General features: G+C 40.8%; 1 protein-coding gene across 2 annotated transcripts in view; it reads right to left on the reverse strand.

Annotated features, from left to right (window-relative positions):
• Positions 1 to 18,598, reverse strand: part of Pir (pirin) — a 110,622-nt gene that overhangs the window by 69,828 nt on the left and 22,196 nt on the right. For both annotated transcript variants that reach the window (NM_001009474.1, XM_039099890.2), the window contains 2 exons: positions 4,895 to 4,978; positions 1,390 to 1,596 (listed from right to left, as the gene is read on the reverse strand). In NM_001009474.1, the coding sequence (NP_001009474.1) occupies positions 1,390 to 1,596; positions 4,895 to 4,978 (291 nt within the window). The remainder of the gene's footprint in view (positions 1 to 1,389; positions 1,597 to 4,894; positions 4,979 to 18,598) is intronic.

Raw genomic sequence — 18,598 nt, forward strand, 5'->3', positions numbered from 1 at the left:
TGCTCCCTCCTAGTGGTCATTCACTCCAGAATCAACAACTAGGAGGGGGTATGAAAACCTTGATCTCTTGTCTGGGGTAGGTCAGAACAATGCTAATCTGAAGGGTCCCCAGTGAAGTCTGGTTAAAGCTACTCTCTTGTGGGCTTTGCCTGAGACACTAATCTTGCTTAGTTTCCTTCCTTCTTTGTCTGGGTTCTATTTACTGTTTCCCTATGCGTACTTCCTTTCAAATCGTGTGCACAGATATCTGCATCTCAGAGTCAGCTCATAGGCACCACCAACGACATGGTTCTGTGACTAAGCTCACCATTACCACCTATTGGCTGCGGTGCAGATCCTTTGTCTCCCCAGAAAATTGTCCCAGTGGGCAATTACTACAAAACTTGTCATACCTCCTTCCTAAATTGATTTTATTTCATTAAAAAGCGAGACCCTAACCCAAACAGTATAAAGAAAATATACAGAGTATGTCCTATGTAAGTTAAGTAAACGGCTAACTTTTTTTTTATTTTCTTATTGTTTTAAAGATTTATTTTTTGTTTATGTGTGCACATGCCCTTGGAGGATTGAAGATGTCGCCAGATTCCCAGGAGCTAAAGCTGGGTCACAAAGATGGGTGCTGGGAACTTGCCATGGGTCATCTAGAAGAGCAATGTGCTTTTAACCACTGAGCTATCTCTCCAGCTCCAGGTAAGAACGGCTAACTTTTTTAAGATTTTATTTTGTATTTGTGTATTTGCATGTGTGTGGTGTCTGTGGAAGTCAGAAGAGGGGGTCAGAATCTCTGGAACTGGAGTTATAGGTGGTTGTGTATCAATGAGGGTGCTGGGTATCAAACCTAGGTCTTCTGCAAGAGCAGAAAGTGCTCTTAAGTGCTGAGCCATTCTCTCTAACCCCTACAGTTAATTTTGTCTTAAAACCATGGAACCCTGTCATGTGCTTTCCTTGCTCACTAAGTGGGACTTAAATCATTTGCAAGAATCTTTATGGAGTGAAATTGGTCATGGTTTCTATCTCTTAAAAGCAGTAACTTCACAGTAGCAGGGAGTTAGGATTCAAAGTATTAAATTGGACTAAAAAATGTTAAGAAATGGGGTAAATCTGCACATTATTAAGACATGTCTAGAAAACTGCTTTTCAGTCAAATTTTCCATATGAACATAATTATATTCATAATTTCTTATATTCTCATTTCAACTCTATGAGTTTGCACACAGCAAAATATTTCTGGGTCCCCTTAAGTTGCACATATCCTGATATCTATGAAGCAAGTCTATCCACAGGGACACATACTATGATAAAGTCAGTGAGAGCTGACGACGAAGATAGATCCACCCTGATATCACCATAGACTTCATGTTTCAGAGACACCCAACAGGCATGACTTACCTTTATTCCCAAGGCTTCTCCTGAAATGACAGCGACTGTCACACCATCTTTGCTGGGTTTCGGGATCTCTTCACTTTTCAGTTCCTGGTACTGAGGCTCCACCATCTTTTCTGAGCGTTTCAAATTCACCCAGAGCTGTAAGCCATGGGCTGGCTCCTCTGAGCAGGGCATCTCAGCATGTAGAATGCCTCGTCCTGCAGTCATCCACTGCAAACACCAACAAGAAACCAAATGGAACACATCCAAGAACAAGTCTACGCAGGCGACAACTACATCATGCCAAAGTGACACATGTAACTGGTGCCATGGTCGGAGTGCCTGGACATCTCAAGAAATGACAAATGTCTATGACAGTTCCTGGAGGCTCTTTCAAGTTACCAAAGTCCCCCTTATTTTAAATCAAAGTATCAGAATTGGAATTCCTACAAGGTAAAGAATCCTCTCTGTGATGGCCCTGAGTTTCAGATTGAGCCATTAGATAAGGAATTACAGCCAGAGAGTAGCTAAGAAGGGGAAAAAAGCAATACTGGCCAAGGGAGATGGCAGTCAACAATTCAATTGTATTCCTAGCCTAGTCAACCCAACAGGAAGGTGTGGAGTTGGGATAAATCTTCAGGATTGTTCTGAAATCAGCAAAGAGTTATCAGGATTGTTCCTGAGTAGGAAGCACAACTTTGGGAAAGTGAATTTCCTGGCACAGAGTGCAATTCCCAGGCAGAAATGTAGCAATGAGACATCAGCAGCTAGCATGCACATCAGCTGAAGCATGTGTATGTGAGACTAGATGTCATGGGAAAGCCCACAGCATCCCCTACCCTGGAAATGGGAAGCTTGTACCTCTGGGCATACAATTATAGTAATGGAGCCCTCACTGCTGGGAGAACCAGTTGCTGCCTCTGGCTGTCACCAACTCCACAAGCAGCACATGCGCTGGTGTTCTTGCCTCTCTGCCTGAGTTAACCCTGTTTTGTGTTCTGCTCCACTTGGAATTTCCTTTTTCTTTTATGACAGCATTTTCCTTTTGCTTTTGTTTTTAATTCCATTTTCATTGAAACACAATGATCCAATATGTATACCTTGCATCGCAGAAAATACAAAAGTGATCTGATATAGAGAGCCCCTATCTACACAACTGACTAAAATGATCTAAGCAGTTCTAGGAGATTTAAATTATAACATGTCACACACAAAAGCAATATGGCACAGGGTTTGAGTTTGAGCTTGTAGTTGTTTTGTTTTTCCCAGATAGGGTCTTACTATGTAACCCTGGCTTCGCTGAAACTCACTACGTAAACCAGCCTGGCTTCAAACTCACAGAGATCCACCTGCCCTTGCACTCCTGAGTGCTGGGATAAAATGTGTATGCCACATTGCCTAACCTTGGGTTATTATGGTAAGTGACAACATTGAACCATACAAATGAACCAAAACATAAATAATGAATTGTCGCAAATGCAGAACGTAAGTTGAGAAAAAGTGAATTGAAAAGAGAATTGAAATGGTCTTCAGCTGCTGAAATTGGCAGTGAGAACATCGTAAGTGACCACTACCTGAAGAGCTTCAATACAGGTTCAAGTGGACGATGCAGACAAAGCAGCCATGACTTCCATGAATTGGGAAAGAAATGGCAACTGGGACAGTAACTTTTGATTACACTTGGAGAAAAGTAAAAAACAAAACAACAACAAAATGAAGACTAGGTAAGCTCTGAAAACTGATCTGGGATGGTGAGATGGCTCTGAGGGTAAAAAGCACTCGCTTCCAAGCCTGAAAACCTGAGTTCAATCCTTCGGAACCACTTGCTAAAAAGAGAGAACCAATTCCCATAAGTTATCCTCTGACATTTATACATGCATACACATACAAATAAATAAAGAAGTGTAATACAATTTTTGAGGGCTGGAGAGATGGCTCAGTGGTTAAGAGCACCCGATTACTCTTCCAGAGGTCCTGAGTTCATTTCCCAGCAACCACATGGTGGCTCACAACCATCTGTAATGGGATCTGATGCCCTCTTCTGGTGTGTCTGAAGAGAACTACAGTGTACTCAGATAAAGTAATTAAAAAAATTTTGAAGACTTTATTTGATCCCCAGCAGCACACATACACACACGCATGGACATCCACACAGTGATTGAGGGGGTCAAGGAAAACATTAGAAGAGAACATGAGAGATCTGTGTTGGTTTCCAGCCATAATGGAAGAATCCACTGAAAGATGGCTATGACAGTTAGTGTTCTCAGCCTGATAGAATCTGGAATCACCTGGGAGGCACTTGATGCGGGGGATTACCTTGATTGTGTTAACTCGTGGATAATGCCCATCTTGATGGGAGTAGGACTATTCTTTTGGCAGGGTGTCCTGAACTGTATGAAATAGAGTGGGGAGAGCACTAGCATGCATTCATTGCTCTCTGTTTCTGATTATAGATGTGACGGGACCAACTGCTTCAAGCTCTAGGAGCCTTGCCTTCCCTCCCATGATGGACCATACTTTTGCTATATAGCTAGACTGTTGTTCTTGCCCTAGGAAAATACAGAAGAGACCCTCATGATCAGCTTTGGACCTCAACCATGTGTTTCCCTGGTAATACTGCAGAAAGAAAAGCATGAGTTTTGCCCCATCTTAAGATACTATATAACAAGGTGGAGGTTTGTTGAGACCCATTAAGGGAAAGGTACATCCTCCCATCAAAGAATGGTATCTGAGTTCTAACCCTCACCTTGGATAGAGACATGGCATTCTGATTGTCTTAAAAAACATTACGTACTGTTTTTACTCCCTTAAGAAGGCTAATTCACAAAAAGTCAGGCTAAAGAGATTGGAAGAATTAAGTATCCCCTTAACGAGAGATAAAGAGAAGCTCCTCCCTCAGTTCAATGTTTATAGATCCTCACTACTACTAGGCTTACCCACTTTCTGAATTCTACCTCCAAAAGGACTTTCCTTTTCTTTCCTTCTATCTCTTATTTAGATATAACCAAAAGCCTAAGCATGCTTTCCCTAATACTCGGGACATTTTCACACTCTTTTCTCTGAAGCTCCTCTCCCCTTCCAATAAGCAGTTGCTTGCCAACCTCCATTGCTGAACATGCTGACTTTCTAAGACACTCACTCAAAAAGACATGACTTTCTCTCAGTTTCTCCACCCCCATCTTTCTGGCAGCTCCCAAGTTTCCCAGTTTGCCTGCACTGCTGGTTTTCCTCTCAAACACTGATAAACTCTAATTCTGAGTCTGTTTTTAAATTCTTGATCAGTGTGACTAAAGTCCTGCAAAGAGACCCCTGTTTTTTCCTGGTAATACCATTAACTGTGAAGTAAAAATAACTCTTTCTCCTTTAAGACGTTTTTGTATTTTGTTATAGCAACAGAAAAGAAACTAAGACATGAGAAATCAGAAGTATTAGATTGAGAGAGAACTAGAAGAGAGGGTTAAAGTACTTTATAAGTACACACAAAACCTAAGACTGTTAACCAATCAGCAATTCCCTGTTGTGTCAGTACCTGTAGGTCTCCTGGGTTCATTTTACCAACATGTCCACAGAAGTCTTCATGGGCCATGCTGCCACCTTCTAGAAGATAAGATACCTTTTCAAACAAAAAAAAAGGAAAGAAAAGAAAAGAAATGTTGATCCTTTGGCTACTGTAAAATTAGATTGTTTGGGTTCTTTGTTATTGATTTGTGTCAGTTACATATTTATTTCAGATATTAAACACTATCTTAGTTGGTAAAACATTTCTTTTTATTTCAAGTTGCCTTTTCATTCAAATAATGGACAAAGGATATGACTACACATTATGCCAAAGAAAACATGCAAATGGCTAGCAGGTATGGGAAGAAATGCCCACCGTCACTAATCACAGAAATGCAAATCAAAACCACAGTGTGACATCACCTCACACTTGTTAGGTACATACTATCCTGTTGCCATATCTTCCCAAATCATGAGGCAAACCTCAAACGCTGAGCCAAAATAAATCCTTCCTTCTTTGGGTTGCTTTATAGCAATAAGAAAAATGGGAATGTGTCGGGGAGTGGGGGAAGGCAGTGGTGACAGTGGGCAAGAAAACACAGAGGCTAATAATTGAGAAAAAATAGAAGGAGTGGGAGGATGTTTCAAAGATCTAAGAAACAACAAAGAAGAACAATATACTGGCTTTATCCACGAGCTTGCCTCCTATGGCTATAGCTGGCCTTATACCCTGTGACTACTGTTCCACCAACCACGGTTGATTATGTTTCAGTAGGACAGAGCTTTGGGAAATCCTGTGATCTCCTTTTGGTAATTCCTCCCATTTAGAGGGTGTTCTGTTACTGTTAACCCCCCTTACCTCTTACTCTATGTACCTAATGCTGTTTCCTACTGAGATGCGCTTGCAAGAGAAAACTGAGGCCTTTTCTTTCCTTTTCCCTTCTTCCTAGGAATCAGCTTGCACAGAGAAAGCAAGGGTCTTTGATGATCGGACTCAGACTGGGGACAAGGGCCTTTTTGAGCAGCATGCAGAAGCCAGCCTGCCTACAGATATAGGCCACTTGCTCCAACATTAACTTTTCACAAATACAGATATTTTTGGCCTCCATATTTCTTACTCTTTTACCTTCTCAAGTGGTTGACAATTCAAGCTGGGCAGTAGCCACTGTTTAATTATGTCTCCTCAGAACCTCAAATGAGGGTACCAATAGATCTGTTATTGCCATAGTATTATCATATTATACTGTACCATATAAGCCCTCCACTGTCTGAGCGGTCTATTTTGGGTGTCAGTTCTTTTTTTTTTTTTTTCTTGACTTACATATCTATGGGGAGGGGTGATCGTGTGTGTGTGTGTGTGTGTGTGTGTGTGTGTGTGTGTGTGTGTGTGTTTGTGTGTGTGTGTGTATTGTGTGCAAATGCATGAGTGCTTTTCTTAGCATACAAATGAACAGGTTTTCTCATGGCATTCAATAAATTTAAGGGGACAGACAGCAAGCTTCCAGTTTTCAAAGAAGCAGCCAAACTATAAGGAGCATTGTCTACAATTGCTTTCCTGTCTTTCCTAATTTTGTCTAGCTTGGGATAAAGCTCCTTCTTGGATTCTTAAAGAAGAGCCCCTGAAATCACAGTCCCAGATTACTCAAGTCCAACATAAAGTCTTTCAAGTTGCAAACCATAACCTACACACACACACACACACACACACACACACACACACACACACACACACACGTCTTTATATCATTAGTCTTTATATACAGTGTTTTTATTATTATTACTAAGTGTCATAAATGCTTGACAGCAACTTTGCTTATGAGTTCACTGTCTGTAGAATATCTGGAAAAGAAAGAAAACCCCGGAGTAGTTACATCTGAGCATTGAGACCAGCCACATGATCGTTTAGGGCCTTACATAATCACAAACACCTGGAGAACTGCCATGGGTGGTTGACAAATTGCGTTATGTTTAAGCTCAAGAGTTGTGTGTGTCCAATTAAGTAATAAGTTTGTAATCCGAACCAGGTGTTTCCTCAGAGCACTTGATATGCTGTTTGGTCTCCTGTCTTCCTTTCCTCCTTCTAGTTCTTTCCATGGGTCTTTACCAAGTATCTTCGTCCCTTTGTAAGTTCTTCATTCTTTGGGTATTTTGTGTTTGGAGAAAGACACAGACTCACACTGCGATGAGAGAAAAGTGTCATTTACCATGAAAAGTATGAGAAAAGTGAATCTCTGAGAACTGTAAGTTAAGCTGGAAAAATTCCCGCACAAGATAAAATACAGTTTCTTGTTTCTTTCCAGCTGCTATGTAGAAAGAAGAGCAAAGAGGAAGCCGCATTCTGTGTCTGGATATAAAACACAAGACATCCTGTAAAGCCAAAAGTTTACATTATGGGGACAACTATATTTCCTTTTCATTTATTTTTGCCCTAAAATTGTGAGGTTTTTTTTTCCCTACTGGTAGCTTGGTAGTAGAGAAAAAGAAAAAGGAAAGGAAGCAAAAATACCACAGTTGAGGTCATGGTTGACAAGAGATGCCAGCAAGGAACATATTGTGTAATAGAAGCTGAGAACTGTTCTCAGGGGCAGAAATATGATGTTTGAATTTACACACTGAAGGACCCAAGAGGGAAAACATCTTCCCAACATGAGCAATCCCTCTGAAACCTGAACAATCACTAACTCTACTCATCTAACACTAATCATACACACCAGTCCTGAAAGGTGGTCAGAACAACAGTGTTTTAAAAAAGTAAAACCGAAACGGGGTGGCCACACAGTTTGGATGTTGTTCATCAAGCTGGCAAATCACAGGAGGATGCTGTTCCTCTGGTCGTACTTTGAAATGGTCCTGTATAAACAGGACCTGCTTCACTGCTCTCTGCTGGGAGGCTCTTTCTGTATCTAGAAGCTAGTCAGGTTTAGACCTGCTTAGAATCACCAGGTTGCCATTTGTAAATTGTGAGCTGCAGAGTGACGTCCTTTATTTTCTCTTAGAGGATCAGTGGAATCATATGCAACATGAACCTATTAAGGTGGGCTTCTCATTTATGGTCAGAACTAAATGATGACATGTGACCAGGAGCCCAGCACATGTTCAGTAAGTTCTAGAGTCAGGACATATATGGCATTTCCTTGGGCAGGGATCATATCTGTAAGTCCTCCCTCACATCTTCCCACCTTCTTCCTGAGAGATAGACCCAGCCAGTCCCATGGTTCTTTTTGTCACTTCATTCAGGCCTCAGTTCAAATATCACAGACTGAATGAAATCATATTTCAATCTACACGATCCTACCCTGGATTGTTTCTTCTTCCCAGCTTTCTCACGACAGGATGCTGTGTTATAAAATTAGTCATTTATTGGCTAACTAAAAGACTATAAGACTCATGAAAGCTGAGACTTTGAAACATTTTATTAGTATAAAAAATGAATTCCATTGTGTGCAGTCTACATTCTCACCAACAGTGAATACGTGTTCCATTTCCACATGTGTCTTCACCAACATTTATTGCTGTTTGTAGTCTTGAAGACAGCCATTCTGACTAGGATGAGATGCAATTTCAACCTAAGCGTAACTTGCACTTCTAGGATGGCTAAGGATAATCAACATCTTTTTCATATATTTATTGGCCATTTGTACTTCTTCTGAAAACTTTTTGTGAAATTCATTTGCTCATTTATTGATCAGGTGATTTTTTTTTGGTATCCAGTTCCTGAATTCTTTATATGTTCTACATATTAACCCCTTTGACCAGGAGATTCATTTGAGAACCTATAATTAGCAAACTTTTAATTTCCATTCTGTACCCTGTCTCTTTACTCTGTTGATTATTTCTTTGCCACACAGAAGCTTTTTAATTAGATGCAATCACACTTGTCAATTCTTGCTGTGGTTTCCTGAGTCACTGGGGTTGTATTCAGAAAGTCATTCATGTGTATGACTACATCTTGAAGCACTTTCAACAGAGACGTTAAAAAAAAAAAAACCTCTCAACTGTGCCCTTCATACAACTGTCACTGATGATGTATTGGATGCATTAATAAATCTTATATTTCATAATCTTTAAGCATTTACTAAACATCTAGCTGTGGGTATATTCCATAATCTACATGTGATTATTGTGGTTTATTGTCATTAAGGTTACAGCATAACAACAGCAGAGCAAAAAATTAAATCAACATTTTCTGTGTCTGAGGATGAAAGTATTTTTTGCCAGTCCACGTAGCCTCATGAATGTTGACGCCATCATGTAGGGGTTGTGAGCACAGTGGTTGCCTCTGAGGAGAGCTCTGACAGGAGATGCAAGCAGCCAGAATGGTAAAGTTTTCATGAAAGAAACAAGAGGACTTTGTCAATTCAGGTGAATCAGCCATTTGCGGGTACAGATGAAATCCTAGGGCTGTATGCAAAACTGAAAATAAGCCTTATGATTCCTGAAGGGATGAGGTCAATTAAAAGACCCAAAGCTACAATACCCTAGGATGAGGTGACTGGTCCTTTGTTATGGGCGTTCAAGAGCTTTGCTTAAAAACATTTAGTTACAAAGAAAAAAAAAAAAAGAAACTAGCTTACTTGCCTCCTATTTATCCTGCTCTCATTCCTGAAAGTCTTTCAAATCTACTCATTTTCCTTGCACCCTGATTAAAATTTCTGACATGCGTGTCAACATTCTGTAGCAATCATATTCGTAAACCTAATTACTCAGGCAAGTTGAATCTCAGACTCCCGCACTACCTTTCACCTGCTCCTAGATCTCCTGAGGAAAATAAAATCCCTTCCTCTTCAAACCCAAATGCCCAATCTTAGGACTCTCTTCAAATAAAACTTCTGACTCCCTGTGTAACTTCTAGCCACCTTCTTTTTTATATATATATAATTTTATTGGATATATTTTTATTTACATTTCAAATGTTATTCCCTTTCCCAGTTTCCTGTCCATAAGCCCTCTATCCCCTCCCGCTCCCCAATAAGGGTGTCCCGCCCATCCACCCCCCTTATCATCCCACCCCCAGACATTCCCTTACACTGGGGGGGGGGGGTCCAACCTTAGTAGGACCAAGGGTTTTCCCTGCCACTGGTGCCCTAACAAGGCTATTCTCTGCTACCTATGCAGTTGGAGCCCAGGGTCAGTCCATGTCTTTCGGTAGTAGTTTAGCCCCTGGAAGCTCTGGTTGGTTGGCATTGTTGTTCTCATGGGGTTGCAAGCTCCTTCGCCTCTTTCAATCCTCCCTCTAATTCCCCCCAAGGGAGTCCTGTTCTCAGTTCAGCAGTTTGCTGCTAGCACTGACCTCTGGATTGGACGTGTTCTGGATGTGTCTCTCAGGAACGATCTATATCCAGTCCCTTTCAGCATGCACTTTCCAGCCACCTTCTTAACTGTCACAAGCTACCTCCAATAAAAAAAAAATGTGGTGAAGGGGCTCACTTCTATTGTTGCATCTTCCACATTATACAGAAGGTCTCGAGTATATGACTTACCAACATCTATGAACACTCAAATTTGAAGCACACAGTGCTATTCTATCCCCATACGGTGGAAAAGTTGGTAGCTACAACTTGTGGCTTAAGAGAGCCCCCTGTTGAGTCAAATGATGTGTGCCTTGCTTCTACAGAAGTAGTTCTCAACCAATGGGTCGAGACCCCTTTGGGGTAGCATTACCCTTTCACAAGAGTCACATATCAGATATTCTGCATATCAAATATTTACACTGAGATTCATAACAGTTACGAAGTAGAAACTAAAATAATTTTATGTCTGTGGGTCACCACAACATGAGGAGCTCTATTAAAGGGTTGCAGCATTAAGAAGGTTGAGAACCACTGGACCACAGTCAGGGCTCACTAAACTAGATGCAGGCTTTGCTAATAGGTGCATTGGTAAGTAAATATGTCTTCTTGGCACATGAGCGGTGCCTGTGCTTAAGGACCTAGTGCCATGGGACAAAGTGTCATCTAGGCATAAAGGGGCGAGCTCTGTTGTGAACAAGAGGGAAGTTATCCCACCTGGCTCTGTCTATAGTTAAAAGCTATCAGGGGAGGTACCTACAAATGAAGTGTCTGAATTTCCTTTCTATACAACCGATCCTCGGAAGGTTTGGGATTCGCCCTTTTGTAGTGAAACAGGTGCTCTTAGCCGTAGAACTATCTCCCTAGCCAGAAATTGTGTTTTAGTGAGTTCTCATTATTATAGCTCTCCATCTCCATATTTTCTTCCTTAAAATTCTAAGAACATAATCTGTAGTACATGAATAATTTACTATTATAATGCAGTGTGCATGAGGTGGACAGAAAAAAATCATTGAGAAATTTATCTGTTTCCAAAGGTATTTCAGTTGAACTGCTATTTTTTCCCTGTCTGACCTATGTTTGGTGTCAGACCAGGTTTTAATTCTAAAGCTGTTGTGGGCATCATTGGATCAGGAGGCCCTAAACAATCTCCTTTATAGCTTTAAGAAGTAAAATAAATAATCTTAACGCTCTTGATACAACTAACTTGATCCATTTCCTCACAATACCGGAAGGTTGGAGAGACAAGAACATTACTTTGCACTTTCAGGTAGGAAAATTTGGGTCCCTGGCCCCAGACAGCATCAATTCCTACAGTAAGTTTAGCAGCAGCCCTGACTATGACCCACCAAATGGCAGTAGTGCTCAGAGCCTTAACCACAATTACTTTGGAAGGACCCAGTAGACAAAATTACCCTCAAGTGACATAGAGAATACTCTGCCAAAAGCTAAACTTCTGGGCTTAAGATGCTTCTATTTTAGGCACAAATGTGTCAACTTGGGGGTCTGTGAATGTAGCAGTTCCCATGAGTTCACAACGAGAGACCAATCTGGCTTGGCTTTCATGCCTTCCCTAGTAAAGGCTCAAGCTTTAAGATAGATTCCATCACATGCCTCAAGCCCCATTCCACCCTTGCTTATACAGCTCCTAAATCTGCTTGGAATATTCACTGTTTCTATTACCCACTCTCTACCTTTACCTCCACTGTCTAGAGAATCAATTTTATTCTTGGTTCTTTTTTTTTTCGGAGCTGGGGACCAAACCCAGGGCCTTGCGCTTCCTAGGCAAGGTCAATTTTATTCTTAAGGCTCTCCTAAATAGTCAAGGTTTTGGTTGGTTGGTTTGGTTTGAATTTTGCAGCTTGAGGACAACTTTATTATAGCCTACAAGAAAGATACCCCAGGGCAAGCAAGTTATAAATCATGGCAGCTGCCCCAAGGAGAAGAATAGAGAAGAGGAGAAAAAGTAAAATAAAATAAAATAAAATAAAATAAAATAAAATAAAATAAAATGCCATGCCCCTTGACTTAAGACAGCATAGAGGTGCAACAGTAGGCAGCCATATGGTGATGAGGAGGGTTTTAGAGAAAGAATAAGGGAGTCTAAAGTGTTAGGGAGTTCATGCTTAGAAAAGAAATACAATGAAGCAAAGGGAAGGTACATTTTCCTGAGTAATTCAGAAAAGGGGACAAACTTACGAAGCAATATAGCTAGCTTGTTCTATAAAAGACTCGGTTAGGATCGGAAACGCTGGGAGGAACAAGGACAGTGTCTCATTAAACAGATAATTCTTCCACCTCTCTAACATGGCTGGAGATGCACTAGCCTCCCTCCGGGCAGTGCTACATTTCAGAGAAGTCGGTCTGTAGCCAGCACACTGACCCCTGCCCAGCTGGGACCTGGCTAATTAGGTCTCCACTCAAGGAAAAGGTTCTATTTTCTTGGCAACATATTTTTCTCTATTTTTTTTACTGCACATACCCCAACATTGCCCTCTTTAAAGTGGTAACTCTAAAGTCATTTAGGAAATGGATGGAAATCAGGGTACATATATGTCATTTTCACCATGAAAATCTGGAGATTCTGTTCCAAAGCGGCCACCAGAGGGTATCAGTGTCTGGCCTGGAGTTCTAGTCCCCACCCACACATCCACCCACAAATATAGCTATAGCCTCTGGATAGTGGTACTCATTGGGGAGATGGGAAAGTTGGGGTTCGTTCTGGTGTTTCTGGCCAGAGAACCAAAAACATTTCTAAAACTGTTGCGTTGGGGTCCCTGCCACATCCAGTTTCTATGTCTTGTTCTCATCATTGTCTTGCTGATGAGGACACCCTGAAAACTCAAGGTTTAATTGAAACCTCTCACACATTTCTGATAGCAGTCACAGGTTCTTCCTCACTTGGACTGTAAAGCTTCTTCCAATGGACTTCTCTCATTCCTCCTTAGCCATTTCCTACATTCTGTGTAGAGCCAAAGACCTTCACCCCCACATCTAAACTCATGTGTGCACTAAGTCAGGCTTTTACTTTGACCATCTTTTCTATTGGTGGGGCCCTATGATATAACACAGTTCTTAAAGAAACCCACTGCTCCTGGGTTACCCTCCTGGGTACCCTCCTGGGTTGCACACTGCCAGACTGCCAGATATTAGTAGCTTATCTGGTTAACTAGAATAGGACACAAACTAGCCCCATTTTATGTTGAGAGAGGAGAACCAAGTAACTGAGTCACATTCTTCTGAAGTAAGCTTACCAGTTTCTTACATGTGCAGCCAGACATGATCTAGGTCTATGCAAGAGTCTGATCTGTTCTGATGCGTGCCTATTCTCTGTCAGCACATTTGGTTTCACTACGATTCTTTGATATTCTTAATATGTTAGTACCAAGGGGTATCTTAGAGTGGGAATTGATTTTGCTAACTTTCTATAATCCTTTAGCTTCACCACAAGGAACACCAAGTCAACATATGTTAAAATCTGTAATGGCAACTTCAAGACAAATCCTGAGCCACTGCCCCCCCCTCCATTTAAATCACTAACCAAAGGTATATATGCCACTTTAGTGTTTTCTTTGACTATTGCTTTATCTCTATGTAATTTTCCTTCCTCCTTTTCAATATCTGCAATTGTTATTAATAGCCTCAAAGCTCCCAGGCTCCATTAAATCATCATAGTTCTTACAGACACTTGCCCCTTCTCATATCCATAGGAATACAGCTGATATCTACCTGTTAAAAGCACCATAAAATAATCATTGAACAATGGACAATCTCTGTGATATTGAGGAAGTTATTTCCCAGTTTTCCCGAAATATTTTGTATTGGCCTTTTGAGAGGGTCTCATAGGCCAGGAAGGTCTCTAACTTCCTACTGAAGCTTAGGGATGGCTTTGAATATCTATCTCCTCCTCCTCCTCCTCCTCCTCCTCCTCCTCCTCTTCCTCCTCCTCCTTCTCCTCCTCTTCCCCTCCTCCAAGTTCTGGGATTTCAGGTGTCTCACACCATGCCTGGCTCAGAATATTTTCTTTCCTTGTCAAATTTCGTGTTGAATTTAGTCCAGTTTTTCTTTCCAACCGAGACACAGCCATCTTGAAATGGCTTATGTCAGAAAATGGTTCGCTGTTAAGAAACAAGCTGTGTGGAGACAGGAGGTCTGAAGTCAGGAGTAAGTTTGTTAAGTGTGAATCACTAGGGCCTTTCCCTTCCTCTCCAGGATATTGTTCAGACATTGCCTGCAAATGCTGCTGGCTAGTAACCAGGAATTATGAGCGTTTCTTTTCTGATGGGCACACCCTTGGAAACAGGGTGGTTTTGTTCTAACAAAAACCAAGGAACTTGCTGAGACTTGTCATGAAACTTTAAGCTATAGTTTTCCATTTAACTAAGAACGACACGGACAGCATCCTTATGTATCCTTGTGAAGCACATCTGGTGGTTTACTCCTAACAGTTTTTTTTTTTTGATTCTGGCTCCAAAAATCTTAGATGTGGCGCATCTCCTCAGCACCTATAAAATACTTTAAACCAAAGTGACCAACTATCTCAATTTGCCCAGGACTGAGGAGTACCCAGAAACATAAGATTTCCAGCCAAAAACCATGGAAAGTCTTGATTTTATCATTTAAAGGTAATTTTGAAATGTGCAAAACCCATTTCTCAATGGGGTAGTTGAAAAGCACATCAAGAGGGCATAAACTATCAGTCCCTCTTCTTTTAAATTAAGCTTTGGAAAGACTTGCCTGGTCTTCATACTACTCACTATTTCTGATAATTATAGTTGCCCTAGGCAAATTTAATGTCAATCTGGACCAGAAATGGAGTAACTGCTTCATCTTTCTACTGCCTACTACTTGGGCCTCTTGAAAACTCCCAGAATTTGGATTCCAGGCAGGAAATTGTGTTGTAACCACTAGCTGTGCCTCTTTCTGCAGGATATGCCTTTCCTTGGCTTTTTAAGGCAAGTTTTAAAAATATTTTATTAGTGTATATTAATTCTACACGATAAAGGGTTTCATTATGACAACTTTTCACATGTATTTAATATATCTTGACCACTCTCAAAATGTCTTTGATTCAGTCTCTCATCCTCTCCCCTGTCTTGCTAATCCCCTTCCTTCCTCTCAGCTGGTCATACTTCTGCTCTTTTTTTTAATGGTACAATGCGGTTTCTTTTGGGTTGCTTAAAGAAAAACAGCTATGCAAACCTTCAAACAACAACAAAATAGAGATCTACATAAACCTAAGAGTTTTAAGACTGATGAAATATTAGGTTTTGTTTTGTTTTTTTTTTTTTACTTTTTTGTGCCTCAGAGAATCTTAGTAGTTCTGGTGTGGGTGGTCATCTGCACCAGCATTTTTTACATTTCATTGCATATGTCGCTCAGATTGTGGTGGTGTCCTTAAAGTACAATTTCAGAGCCAGTAGCACTGAGTTGGAGTCTGAACATTCCAGGAGATAACATTACTGGGTCATGGATCCCACATGAAGCTATCAGAATTTTATAGGAAGGTATTCTCAGGTGAGCTCATGTTGAAAAGATATTCATTATATTTTATATTCATGTATTAGCACATAATTTTCATTTAAAAGATAATGCTGAACTCCAGAATAGCATTATGTTAAATACCACTGATTCTGGTGGCACACCCATTGTCTGAATGCTACTTGGGCATAAGAAAGTCACCTAGATAGAGGAATCACTATCCCTGAACTCAAGCAGTATTACAGAGAATAGTGATAAAAACTGCATGGTATTGGTACAGAGACAGACAGATAGACCAATGGAACAGAATTGAAGACCCAGAAATGAACCCACACACTTATGGGCACTTGATTTTTGACAAAGGAGCCAAAACCATCCAATGGAAAAAAGACAGCATTTTCAGCAAATGGTGCTGGTTCAACTGGAGGTCAACATGTAGAAGAATGCAGATCGATCCATTCTCATCACCCTGTACAAAGCTTAAGTCCAAATGGATCAAGGACCTCCACATCAAACCAGACACACTCAAACTAATAGAAGAAAAACTAGGGAAGCATCTGGAACACATGGGCACTGGAGAAAATTTCCTGAACAAAACACCAATGGCTTATGCTCTAAGATCAAGAATTGACAAATGGGATCTCATAAAACTGCAAAGCTTCTGTAAGGCAAAGGACACTGTCTTTAGGACAAAACAACAACCAACAGATTGGGAAAAGATCTTTACCAATCCTACAACTGATAGAGGGCTCATGTCCAAAATATACAAAGAACTCAAGAAGTTAGACTGCAGGGAAACAAATAACCCTATTAAAAATGGGGTTCAGAGCTAAACAAAGAATTCACAGCTGAGGAATGCCAAATGGCTGAGAAACACCTAAAGAAATGCTCAACATCTTTAGTCATAAGGGAAATGCAAATCAAAACAACCCTGAGATTTCACCTCACACCAGTGAGAATGGCTATGATCAAAAACTCAGGGGACAACAGATGCTGGCGAGGATGTGGAGAAAGAGGAACACTCCTCCATTGTTGGTGGGATTGCAAACCGGTACAACCATTCTGGAAATCAGTCTGGAGGATCCTCAGAAAATTGGACATTGAACTGCCTGAGGATCCAGCTATACCTCTCTTGGGCATATACCCAAAAGATGCCCCAACATATAAAAAAGACACGTGCTCCACTATGTTCATTGCAGCCTTATTTATAATAGCCAGAAGCTGGAAAGAACCCAGATGCCCTTCAACAGAGGAATGGATACAGAAAATGTGGTACATCTACACAATGGAATATTACTCAGCTATCAAAAACAACGAGTTTATGAAATTCGTAGGCAAATGGTTGGAACTGGAAAACATCATCCTGAGTGAGCTAACCCAATCACAGAAAGACATACATGGTATGCACTCATTGATAAGTGGCTATTAGCCCAAATGCTTGAATTACCCTAGATGCCTAGAACAAACGAAACTCAAGACAGATGATCAAAATGTGAATGCTTCACTCCTTCTCTAAAAGGGGAACAAGAATACCCTTGGCAGGGAAGAGAGAGGCAAAGATTAAAACAGAGACTGAAGGATCTCCCATTCAGAGCCTGCCCCACATGTGGCCCATACATATACAGCCACCCAATTAGACAAGATGGATGAAGCAAAGAAGTGCAGACTGACAGGAGCTGGATGTAGATCTCTCCTGAGAGACACAGCCAGAATACAGCAAATACAGAGGCGAATGCCAGCAGCAAAGCACTGAACTGAGAACGGGACCCCCGTTGAAGGAATCAGAGAAAGAACTCGAAGAGCTTGAAGGGGCTCGAGACCCCATATGAACAACAATGCCAAGCAACCAGAGCTTCCAGGGACTAAGCCACTACCTAAAGACTATACATGGACTGACCCTGGGCTGCAACCTCATAGGTAGCAATGAATAGCCTAGTAAGAAAGAGCACCAGTGGATGGGGAAGCCCTGGGTCCTGCTAAGACTGAACCCCCAGTGAACTAGATTGTTGGGGGGAGGGTGGTAATGGGGGGAGGATGGGGAGGGGAATGCCCATATAGAAGGGGAGGGGGAGGGGCTAGGGGGATGTTGGCCTGGAAACCGGGAAAGGTAATAACAATTGAAATGTAAATAAGAAATACGCAAGTTAATAAAGATGGAGGAAAAAATAAAAAAACAAAGAAACAAACAAACAAAAAAGTCACCTGAATATAGGAACTTATCCCATCTTGCATAGGCAATTGCACTGATGGTCAAAATCTCCCTTTGTTCTATAGTAAGAATCTATGTTGTTCCCCAAAAGGCTTACATTTGGAGCATGTAAAGTAAACATCACCCTTCTTGTCACTGTTACAAGCTCCAATCATTAAAAAGGATTTGGTTTCCTTAATGCACAAAGAACTTCTATAAAACAGCTATGATACCAACAAGTTTCAAGGTTTATTTTAAATTGAAAAATAAATAGCTTTAGTTCACATATTATTGATGAGGACAATACAAGTGGGAAAGGCCAAAGATATGTGTCTACAATAAACAAATATATTCAAATCAAAACCAACTTTTTAAAAGAAAATGTTTTCTTTTAAATTGCTAAGAAAGTGTAAACTAAATTACAGTGAAGTGGTTTTATCTGTTAAAATAGCAAGCATTTAAATGTCAAGTAAATGTATTGTAGTGCTTATGCTGAGAGGAAATGGGTACCTTCTTATATCACCATGGTAATGCTGATTGGTGCTACAGCATGGCTGGACAACCTGACCTAAGTTCCGTGGGTAGAATCCACATGGTGAAGGGAGACAGCCAATTCTGGAAAGTTGTTCTCTGACCTCCACACAGGTGCCATGGCAAACAAGGGTCACACACACACACACACACACACACACACACACACACACACACACACAATAAATAAATAAACAAATAAATAGATAAATAAATTTTAAGATATATTTTTAAATTTTGTTTTGGT

This window comes from Rattus norvegicus, chromosome X (genome assembly GCF_036323735.1).
Source record: "Rattus norvegicus strain BN/NHsdMcwi chromosome X, GRCr8, whole genome shotgun sequence".
Classification (NCBI taxonomy): domain Eukaryota; kingdom Metazoa; phylum Chordata; class Mammalia; order Rodentia; family Muridae; genus Rattus; species Rattus norvegicus.